At 40.0% G+C, this 11,522-nt stretch overlaps 1 protein-coding gene across 2 annotated transcripts in view; it reads right to left on the bottom strand.

Moving 5' to 3' along the window:
* Positions 1-11,222, bottom strand: part of LOC149467809 (uncharacterized) — an 81,543-nt gene extending 70,321 nt beyond the window's left edge. For both annotated transcript variants that reach the window (XM_089671163.1, XM_089671162.1), the window contains exons 1-3: positions 11,102-11,222; positions 4,653-4,792; positions 402-461 (exon numbers count right to left, since the gene is read on the bottom strand). In XM_089671163.1, the coding sequence (XP_089527289.1) occupies positions 402-461; positions 4,653-4,792; positions 11,102-11,156 (255 nt within the window). In that variant the 5' untranslated portion in view covers positions 11,157-11,222. The remainder of the gene's footprint in view (positions 1-401; positions 462-4,652; positions 4,793-11,101) is intronic.
* Positions 11,223-11,522: the final 300 nt, after the last annotated feature.

Below are 11,522 nucleotides of genomic sequence, written 5' to 3' on the forward strand. Positions count from 1 at the left end.
ACAGGAACCGCACTGCATGGTACTACTGTAGCATGCGATACGGTACAGGCAAACATACTGCATTTGTGGCCTGCATTTGGGGTGTTCTTAGGTTAACATTAACACCTGCAGCACACTGCAGATGCAGTAAGTACATTTGAACATGCTTTGGGAGATGCGCAGGGAAAGCGGGCACTGCATTCTAGTGTGAACTGGCCCTAACACAGGAAGTTTGTTACTGGCCAGATCACAATGTAAAACAAAGCGAGAAAAAGCCTAAAAAAAAATGGATGCAGCCACCACATCTAATGATTAGTAAGCTGCATTATATTATATTTTTTGTTTACAGATTAAAATCCATTTTAACCAATCATGAAGCAAGTATGTGAAAATGATGTTGTACTAATCCTTATTGTAGTTACCAATCCTTTGTCATACTGGCAAATCAGCATGCCCATTCTTAGTAGCAATTCACCCGAACTCTGTAAAAGAAAAAAAAAAGACAAGAATGTTTTCAACTTTACTTTCAAAACTGCATTCTAACACTAGAGATGAATTTATATACTGCATATATTTTACTCCTGCTCATGTTAAAAGAAAATTATTATAGTATGGGATCAGAGGTCAATGATTTTCTATGGGACATGTTCACATCTTGGTGTTTTCACCCAGTGCGTTTTTTGTCGGAGACTTTTTTGAACGCAAAAGGTTGCGTTTTTGGTTCTATAGACTTCAATGAAAATGCTGCAGAAAAGCATGTAGTGCGTTTTTGCCACATTTTTGATGCGTTTTGCATTTTCAAGCTGCCTAGCAAAAAAAATGTAAAAAAAGAACAAAACAAACCCACAAAGCGCATAAAAAATGGCAAAAACACAAAATGTGACGCAAAACACAATGCAGAAACAGCTCAAACGCAATCTGCATAGGTGTGAACGTAGCCTTAAGCTGGCCATGCTCTATACAATTTTCTGTCCAATTTCTGCCCAATTTCCTTTAGATTTACCTTCAACTATGTAGTGCAAGGGCCTTCCTAAATGGATACAATTGAAAGTGTTGTTTAGGTTTGACCTCATATTATAGGTTTTTTGGTAAATCTAAAGCAAAATTCTCAAGAAAATTGTATAACGTATGGCCATCCTAAGACACACACTCGTGATCCTTTTGCATTGATTGCATTATTGCTGGCTGGATGAGCAAAGTATTGCTCCCTTATTGGTGAGAGACATCCAGCAGCATCATTTCTGGAAGGAAACAGAGCATTTTGAAGGTGGTGCTGGTGAGTTGTCTCCAAGAACAGGATCACAAATGCTACATCTGCCTTACCTTTGGTCATTTTTTTCTTTACAGCTCATAGGTGGCTCATATATAAGATGGAGTTTTTTTTAAAACATTTACTATACAATTCTTTCTGTGTCATCTGTATTAAAAACAATTGCATTCTGTCCATGATACTATTTTAATTTGCACTAACATTCAAATTTTCACGGCAAGCTTTTGGGGTAAAATTTGGACGTTAGTACACATAAAAAAGTATGTACTAATGCAGGTAATGCAACTAATACACAGGGGCGGACTGACCATTTGGAAGCTCGGGCACTGCCCGAGGGCCCGGGGTCAGTAGGGGGCCCCAAGAGATGCCCCAGGTACCTTTTTCATACGTTTTTTTGAGTTTGGGCAAGGACACAGGGGCCCCATGATCGCCTATTGCCCGGGGGCCCCATAAGTTGTCAGTCCGCCCCTGCTAATACAGCTACAAACTTGTCATCTTTAGAAATACGGTCATCACAGAAATATAAAGGCAAACACCTGTTGCTTGGAATTAAACTGATAAAATTAAATAAAGAAAGAAAGACTCACAATTGGAAGTGGAATAGTGGAGGAATGTAAGTCACTTTTTGCAATTGAGTATATTCCTGACACCATACCCCAAGCAGAGAGATTTAGAAATTAGTGTAATCAGGATACATATTGGATATACATTTTACATACAATTGGGGTTATTTACTGAAGAGTGCAAAATCTGGTGCAACTGAAGTTAGAAGCTGATTGGCTACCATGCACAGCTCTACCAGATTTTGAGTGCACCAGTTTTAGTAAATCTACCTAACGGATTCAAATAGGCTCAACAAGGAATTAGATGTCAGTACTATTTTTTGTTTCCTGAGCTAGTTGCCAGACTGTTTACATATCCTCACTTGGATATCTCTGTATTATTATAATTATTATTATTATTTTATATATTTCATTATTTTTTTTATCTTTTCCATATATTTGTCTTTTTATGAGCTCCATAGGATGTTGGTTTCCTTTTAATTCTTTTTAAATTCTCTCTAGGCCACAGTTGTTAGTATCTCTTCTAGTACTTCTATTTAGCCCTTATATACATTGTAATTTAATGTTTTTTTTAATCTATTTTTTATTCTTCTTGTTATATGTTGCCCCAGTGAAACAGCCATTCTCTTTTTGTGTCGAATTGTAAAGTTTCTATTCCCTTTGTGTTAAATTGACTTCCTTTTATTGGATATAATGAAATGTTGTGTTTTAACTCTTCTAATGATCATCTTTTTGGTTATGACATTTATTATTGGTGGAAATTTGAGTCCACTTGTGCATATATACTATGCCTCCAAAGCATTTTTCCATGATTGACAAAGGCAAGACCACTGAAATGCATTGTCTGGATTTGTCCATATGCTTTCCCAGCATTCAGTTACATGCCAAAACTGAGTCTGCATGCCGCTAAACCCTAGGAGATTTGCATCAGTTTTGTTCTCCAGTGTTTGCTAAAACCTTTGCTGAGCATATCAGCTCCTTTACAACAATACAGGCTGATCCATGCTAGTGGTAGCAGGTCTGCCAGCAATCCCTCTAAACTGGTCAGTCAACACCACACAGACACAGATCCAGTGCTTGCAGCTCTAAAAAACTGACATCTGTCAGTATTCTTCCCTGAGCCTATCAGCATTCTCCTACACAAACCAGAATTTAGATAGGCTTATCAGCAGTACAATTTTCTAGTTTGTAAGCTTTGTTGCACACATCTGAGCCTGTCTACTTCTTCTTTGCATACAAACACCTGGATTGGTAGATTGGCCCATGACCTGTCAGCTTTTTTAGCACAGCATACAGTAGAGCCTGACAGAGTCCCTCCCTGGACTCCCCTGAGCCTGTCAGCTCCTGCACACACTAGCACTTGGATTGCCAGTTCGGCACTACAATTTCCTAGTCAGATCTTGCACTGCATCCCACACATCTGAACTAACACTTGGATCAGCAGATTGACCTATGGCATTCCTGTACCTGTCAGCTTGTGTATTGCATACATCAGTACTGCATGCACTTGAACCTGCCATCTTCTTAACTGCATACCCCAGAACCTTGATCAGTAGATTAACAGATTAAATCTCCCCAGCAGTGCCTTTGAAAATTACCTACAGACTGGCTGATTTTGGGATCGGCAGATGTGTCTGCTGAATATGTCCCACCACCACTGTACTTTTGACAAGTACACAATCCAGATCCTGCAGCATCCATAGCTCTTCCCATTTGATCACTGCTTGTGAAATATTCAGATCTGCCAGCTCCTTCCAGACCATAGAGAAGGACACTGGGGGAGATTTACTAAAACTGGTGCACTCAGAGTCTGGTGCAACTGTACATGGTAGCCAATCAGCTTCTAACTTTAGCTTGTTCAGTTAAGCTTTGAAAATAAAGCTGAGGAGCTGATTGGTGTCTATGCAGAGCTGCACCAGATTTTGCACTCTCCAGTTTTAGTAAATCAACCCTATATGTGTGTGCAGCTGTTCACTTGTCAACATTCTATTTTAGCCTGTCATCATTCACTGCAGAGAATTACCAGACAATCAAGCCCATGAATTGGCAGATGTGATCTCCTACTTACATTCTTCTACTCTTCCACTTCCAACTGTGAGCTTTTTTTTATTTTAATTTATTTTATTTGCAACAGTTTGATTCCAAGCACCTTTATATTCCTGGGTATTTTTTTTACCGTATGCTACTGGAATATCCAACATTGTTTAATTTAATTCTATGTCTACCTCCCCCTCCTAACTAGAGTCAGTACTACAGACTCCTGTCCTCCTCCTCCTGTCTGGCCATCACCCAGAAGCTTATTTCCACATTTTCACTACATTCTAATCTAGGTTAGAAACAGTAATATGATAAAAAAAAAAATAAAAGCATTTGTGTCAAAGAAGTGTTGCTTTGGGTGTCAAAGGCTGTGTGCGTACAGGCATCTGTGATAGAAACCTGGCCCTGTCTGCAATGCATCTTTGGTTATCTTTGTGAGATCCTTAAAAGCCCCCAAAAACAGCCGCACAGTTCAAATCTCTGGCTCTTCCTTGACTAAAAGAGAGGTATGCATTGCAGGGTGGGTGTGGCTAATTTCTGACTTTGACTCTGAAAGTCAAGATCTGTGCATTAAAATCTGGGGGTTCCCTGAAGGGAAAGAAAGATAACCAAAAGTACTGTATATGCAAGAATCTGTCAATGCTCATATTTAACATAAGAGCTCAGATTTTTTTTAATGTCTCGTGATGGGTTGACTTTGAAAATTAATTGCTGCAGCACCACATGATGAATGTATGCATATGTTTGTGATGCATCATATATTTGCTTTATCGAAATAGTAATAACAAGCAATAATACAGAACTTTTAATGCTTGGATTATACACAAGGATGGAAGCTTTGGAACACCGGAGACAGTAGAGACTTCTGGAACTTGTGGAACAGTAGCAGAAGGCACACTACCAACAGGACCACCGAGGAGGGCATTCACAGCAGGAAGAGAACCTGAAATTGTAAAGTGAATTAAAGTTAACTGTAATCTTTTCAAAGGGAGAAATGCAGTGGCTACCTTTGCAAACTTCCATCTGAAGATGACCGCCATCTTGCAATGTACAATCACAGCGGGTGCTGGCTAGGGGGGAGCACAGTGGCTAAATGGTTAGCACTTCCACTTGGCAGTGCTCGGGTCGTTGGTTCAAATCCCAACCACGGCACTACCTGCCTGGAGTTTGCATGTTCTCCCTGTGCCTGCGTTGGTTTCCTCCGGGTACTCTGGTTTCTTCCCACACTCCAAAGACATGCTAGTAGGTGAATTGGATCCTGTCAAAATTGTCCCTAGTATGTGTATGTATAAATGTGAGTTAGGGACCTTAGATTGTACGCCCCTTGAGGGTTAGGGACTGATGTGAATGTGTAAATTGACAGCACTATATAAGTACCTGAAATAAATAAATAAATAAATGTGCACGCCATAAACCTGGAATTAGGCAGCGACTTATGGGTACGTCACTTTGCCCACAGTGGTTGCCCATCCACAGTACATTACGGGCTGGTGGTCGGCAAGAAGATAAAGGTTTTACATAAATAAATGCTGGTCATTGTAAGCACCCCTGTCAGCGGTAAATGGTTTGTCCTAGCCCTCTAACTGCTACATCTGCAGGACAGCTTTTTCTATTGAAAAATAACAGACTTGCTAGCCAGATCACCAGATGAAAATAAAGGAAAGAAAGTTTAAAATTAAACCAAGTCCAACCATAATATCTAAGTCCTCATGCACACTTGACATTTTGATAACGCTGGTAATATTAAAAACATGAGTTTTTCAGCTTTTATTTAGCATTTTTGCATTAGCATTTAGCTGCGTTTTGCCTCATTTAGCGGCGTTATCCCGAGTTTAGCATTTTTTTCTTTTACAGAAAAAAAAAACTTTTTGGGGGTCAAAAAAAGTCCAAAAATGCCGTTTTGCAGCGTTTTGCCGCATTTTTCAGCATTAGAGCATTTTACAGCTAAAAAAAACTCCTGTAGAAACCCACTAGTCCTGGGTTTTTTTTCCAGCCAAAAAACCTCCCAGACAAAAAACATTGATTACATGATGCATGAACACATAGGATAACATGCTGGGGGGTTTACTAGCTGTAGAAAAAAACGTCAAAAGCCAAAAACAGCAACTGTAAAAACATCAAGTGTGCATGAGGACTAAGGATTGCTAAACTGCATTATAATAAATATTTATTTTGGGTTTAATACTGCTTGAATATATGTAATCTTATCAGTGCCTGTTAATGTATTAAAAATCTCACTTCTATGCAAAGTTTGTAATCATACAAATGGCAGCTGTAATAATTACCCCTTACAGACACAAATATATTGATCTTCTTATCTACCTGCAAATTGCTAGTCAGGGTTTACCTATTCAAGAACAATAGGCTCTGTGTAGTTCTAATGACTAGTTTTTTTATTGTTCTAAATCTTTATTTATGAAAAGCAAATTATACATTTGCACGCAAAATAACAATGTGTTTAGTTGCTCTGACATGCACTATATTTATTTATGTCAAGTGTGGTTTTTAATGATAGGGCTTCTTTAATACTCAAAGAAAAAAGGTTCTCGTGTTACAGCCATTTATTAAATACAGTACTGTTTTTCTCCAAAAATGTTGTATTACATTACATTCTTATAAACAAACAAACAAAAAAGACTGGCGCATGTCAAAAAATTCAACTAAAAAAAGACAGGTTATAAGAAGTGTTATTAGGAATGGAAATAGCTATCTATCAGATATAAACATTATTAGGACTTGGGTCCATGGACATGGTTTTCCTGCATTGACATGTGGACTGCACATCAAATACAGGTCAGCAAAATCACTTGAGTTTAGCTGAGAAGTACCCATGAGAGTTCAGAGTCAGCATCTGATCTGCTTTGCATTGCTCTGCATTCCTTTGTATTTCCTTTGGATGCAGCATGTCCTATTGAGTTGCATCTGTATAGGTAAAGCTGCTCAAACCCAGCCTTTTCTTCTCACACCACTAATAGAAAAAGCTGCAACAATTACTCCTTTTTTTTTATTCTTCCCACTTGACCCTGCCTCGTGACATGCAAGGAAGAAGTCTCTGCACTACTTCAAAAATTGCAGCCCGCATGGGAACCGAGGTTCCCAGTATGGTTGCAATTTCCATTGCGGGCGGTGTGCCATTAGAATTAATGGCACCCCCTCACAGGTCCTGCATTCCTGTGTCGGTGGTGCAGGCATTTGTGCAGGTTACACAGCAGCCCCCGATGTGAACTGAGGGTTAAAGCAAGTTTAGCTGCATTTAGTTGCATTTACATGCATTTAGCTATCTTTACAGTGTTTAGTCAAATCCCGGATATACAGAATTCTATTTTCTCTAAATGTAGCTATACTGACTGCACTTAAATGCAAGTAAATGGCCAGTATGAATGGCACCTTTGAAAAATTATTATCTGCACTTACTGTATATGAGTTTAGAAGTGTTTTCTAATTGCATATAAACTCAGGGTACATACTGCCAGTGTGCAAGAGGCTTTATGCCCAAGGCTTAGCTTGAAGCTGGTGGGCCACATTCAAATGCTGACCTGGGGCCACCACTACCTTCCACCGTGCACCAAGATGCTGCCACCACGCCAAGATATGATAGCTGTATGGTGACTGTCTCTCTCTCCTGCTGCCATCTGCACATTCACACAAAGTAGAGGTAGGCAGGTCACACTCTGAGCTGTTGGGTGAAAGTGGTAGGTTTGTATGTGAAAGGCCCTTCCGGATCCATATACAAGCCCACCACTTTCATCCAGCACCTCACAGTGTGGCCTGCGTGCCCACACCTTGTGTGCACGTGTAGGGCTGAGCAGGGGTGGGGGGGGTACTGTACTGGGCTGGGTGGGGGACTGATCAGAGAGTGTGTCATTGCAGATATTACACTTTTTTTTTTAAACACCTTTCTTTTATACGTTATTAACCTCCCTGGCGGTATGATTATATCAGCAATTTTGTACCAAAAGCGGTACCATTTTTTTGCATGGAAATTTGGTGTTATGTATTGCAGGCCTGCAATTCTTAGTAATTACTTACTTAATAAATACTCATAAAAATAATAATATAATAATAATAAATTTAATTCAATAATATAATCAAACCAAAAACACTGAAATTTGAAATATAGCGCCAAGTTCGCACATCATTGAGCAAAGTCGCAAAATCGTTTTCAGTGTCTGATGACGAATTTCCCCCATGAATCATTATCACTCAATTCTGCAAGTAGTTCTGATTTACTATCGCTGTTCTCTAGCTGGTCTAAAACTGATTTTGACCTAAAGGGACGCTTTTTGGACGCCGTGGACTTTTCTAAGTTTCCAGGCAGAAAGAACAGTCAAATAGCAAGCAGGGCACAGGACAAAGCACTAGGGACAAAATGTATGTGAAATGCTTTGATACAGGAATATTTTGCTATGAAATAATCGTTTAAAAAAAAATATTTCTGGCGCCCGTACGTCCCGACGTCACAGGGACCGGAACACGGAAGCCAGATGCCGGCATCGGCCGAAGGAGATGGCCGGGGACGCTGCAGGGGACGCATTGCGGGAGCGAAGGACAAGGTAAGCGCTGTAGGGAATCCCTGTGCAACGCCGCATGGTAAGCCCGAGTGTAGCTCGGGGTTACCGCTTTTGGTTCTGAAACTTTACCCCGAGCTACACTCGGGAATACCGCCAGGGAGGTTAAACAGCACCCATGGCCAGGCTGCAGTAATATGGAGGTGCAGGATATTAGGGAAAAGAAACCCCCCCTACCTGGTAATGACACATGCCCTCCTGCCCCTCCTGGTATTGACCTATGACTCCTCCTTCAAGAGCCCCCACTTCAGCTAATCATAGATGACCCCCTCCTCCTGTAAAGACAGATGACTTCCCCCCCAACTGGTAATGACAGATGACCCCCCTCTCCCCACCAGGTATTATTATATTATTACTATTATTATTATTATACATGATGTATATAGCGCCAACAGTTTGTGCAGCACTTTACAAAATGAAGGTAGACATTAGTTACAATACAATTTGGTACAAGAGGAATGACAGATACCCCCTCCCCCACCAGGTAATGAGAGATATCCCCTCACCCACCAGGTAATGATAGATGACCCCCCTTCCCCATCAGGTAATGACAGATGACCCCTCACCTTCAGGTGTCCTTCTAGTAATGACACATGGCCCACTAGGGAATTACTGATTCCCCCCCCCCCTTTCACCATCTTGGTAATGTTATATTATCTCCCTCCCCCCCATGCTGATAATGACAGATTCCCCATCCAGCTTCCCCTCTACTCATCCTGCTCAAACAGTCACAGTAACATCTGAAGCCTCTGGAGCCCACAGTCCCTTGGAAGCCCCTCAGGAGGTGTTGCGGGATTTTGTGAGAATTTTTTGTGTAGTGTCAGCAGGAGTTGTGGGGAGGGGTGGTGTGTTTCTGTTCTATGCACAGATCTGACCAGTATCTTTTTACTTCCCCAATGACAGCAGTACCAGCTCCTGGACAGTTCTCTCATCCTCCCTTGCTCAGCCTGGTGACAGCTCAGTGTTGATCCCCGCCTGGTTGTCAGCACTGACATTTTCCCGTCCAGCAAAACTTGAAAATGGTGCCAAACGCTCAGAGCTCAGCTTCCTCTTTGCTCTGGATTCTGCTTTGCCCGTCATAGTGACAAGGAGACAGCACAGTCCCCCTGGAGCATTTTGTGACCCCTGATGCTATGACCATGCCTTATGCTGATTGAATCAGGCAGTATAGTCAACCAGACTTCAGTGTGCTGCAATGATTACAATTAAAAAAAAACCTTCTGAATGGTTGCTATGAGCCTCTGCACTTTGCAGCTCAAAATGCCTATAAAGCCCAGAAAAAACAAACAAACATGTTTTGGGCATAAGTGAATAATCTCAAAGGCAATGGAAAGTGCACTGACTAAAATATGAATGACACTATACTCTGCAGTGTACTGTGTTAAACTCCTAGGGGTTGATTTACTAAAGGCAAATAGACTGTGCACTTTGCAAGAGCAGTTGTGCTCATTTTCCCCAGAGCTTAGTGAATGCGGTGAAGTTCTGTTAGTTTTCTGGTTTCCATGATCCAATCATGTGCAAGTAAAATGCAGATTTTTTTTTTCTTGCACCTTACTGGGTATTCTTTACAGAGTAAAGCTTTACCACATTCACTAAGCTCTGGGGAAAATTAGTGCAACCGTACTTGTAAAGTGCACAGTCTATTTGCCTTTAGTAAATCAACCCCTATGAGTATAGAGCAGAATAGTGCAGAGTATAGCACAATTAATATTTTAGTCAGTGCACTTTTCATTGCCTTACGTTAAGTACAACTGCATTTGCAAAGTGCATAGGCTATTTGCCTTTAGTTAATAAACCCCCAAATCATTAAACTTTGCAATTTTTTATTAGATTGCTCATATGTGATCCAGTTACATTTTCTGTCATTAGACAAACATCTGAACAGGTTTCCCAAAATTCATCAGAATTTGCCTTGTATGCTGTATTGGAAGGGGTTGGAAAGCAACCGTCTCTTTGCATAATCTTTAATGGCTGTCCATCAAACACACATATTTTGCTACCTAATGCACATAAACAATTTAAAATTAAAGGTAAAGCACCAGACTTAAATATGATTCAGTAGTGAAATCTTCTGTATACACATGGTCCAAATTGACCCCTTGGGCAGTGTTAAGTAGACTAATACGTAAGTACAAAGTGTAATTCTGGCTCTTCTAAGTACTGTTTTGTACGGTCTTGTTCCCTAAGTACTTTATATGGTGGATAAGGCAGCTTTATGCAATTAAACTTTCCTGAGAAGTGAGACACATGCCTGGAGGCATTTTCTGTCTAAACAGTAGGAGCTACTGTGTGTTCGGAGCTTCTTACAACAGCTCTTGTAGAAGAAAAAATAATATATTATAATGCAAAAAAAGGCCTCACATTATTATAGTTCATATAAGTTTGAAAGGTTAATCAAACTGTTAATAAAGTGTGAAAATAATCACAAAAATATAAAATAAAATTTGAAAATATAATGCAAATACAAATACAAAGAAAATACTTTGGTGACCAAAGGTCATAAATGATATAAAGGTACAGTTTTTCCATAGCTTGCTCATTTATACACCACATCACAGTTACATAGTTATGGGGAAAAAAGTTACAACACATTCATCCAACATTATAAAACATCCTATCTTTTATTATACCATGTTTTTGCTAATACAGTATTTATAATAGTTTGAAATATTATACTTGCTTACCAGACTCAAAGAAAAAGTTTATGGCAAACAGCAAATAGTAAACACCAGTCTTCATGGTGTGGCCTTTCAGCTTGCAACTCAGAGTGATGTTTTCTGATGGTAAAGATAAGTGTGATTGTGGTTTGTCTTTTTTATACTTTAGGTACACAGTGATCAGTATCACAGTCTTGTGTTGCTGCACATAGATCATGACGCAATTTGTTGCTGTTGGCAAGAGCTCAGAGCACAACCCATGTTTGCTACATTTTTCTATCGGGTACTGAGTGCACATTCCAGTTAGTCACCATGAACACCATGTCCTTAATTCTCCCAATTAGTGATTTTCACATTTCTATAGTTCCCACAGACATGAGATTATTATCAACTGCATTTGGGAAATTACCAATATGTTTATGGGTGCAGAATGCATCAGACAGACCCA

The sequence above is a fragment of the Staurois parvus genome, unplaced genomic scaffold, assembly GCF_062004578.1.
Source record: "Staurois parvus isolate SC_StPar_1 unplaced genomic scaffold, SC_StPar_1.0 ptg000099l, whole genome shotgun sequence".
In the NCBI taxonomy this organism is placed as follows: domain Eukaryota; kingdom Metazoa; phylum Chordata; class Amphibia; order Anura; family Ranidae; genus Staurois; species Staurois parvus.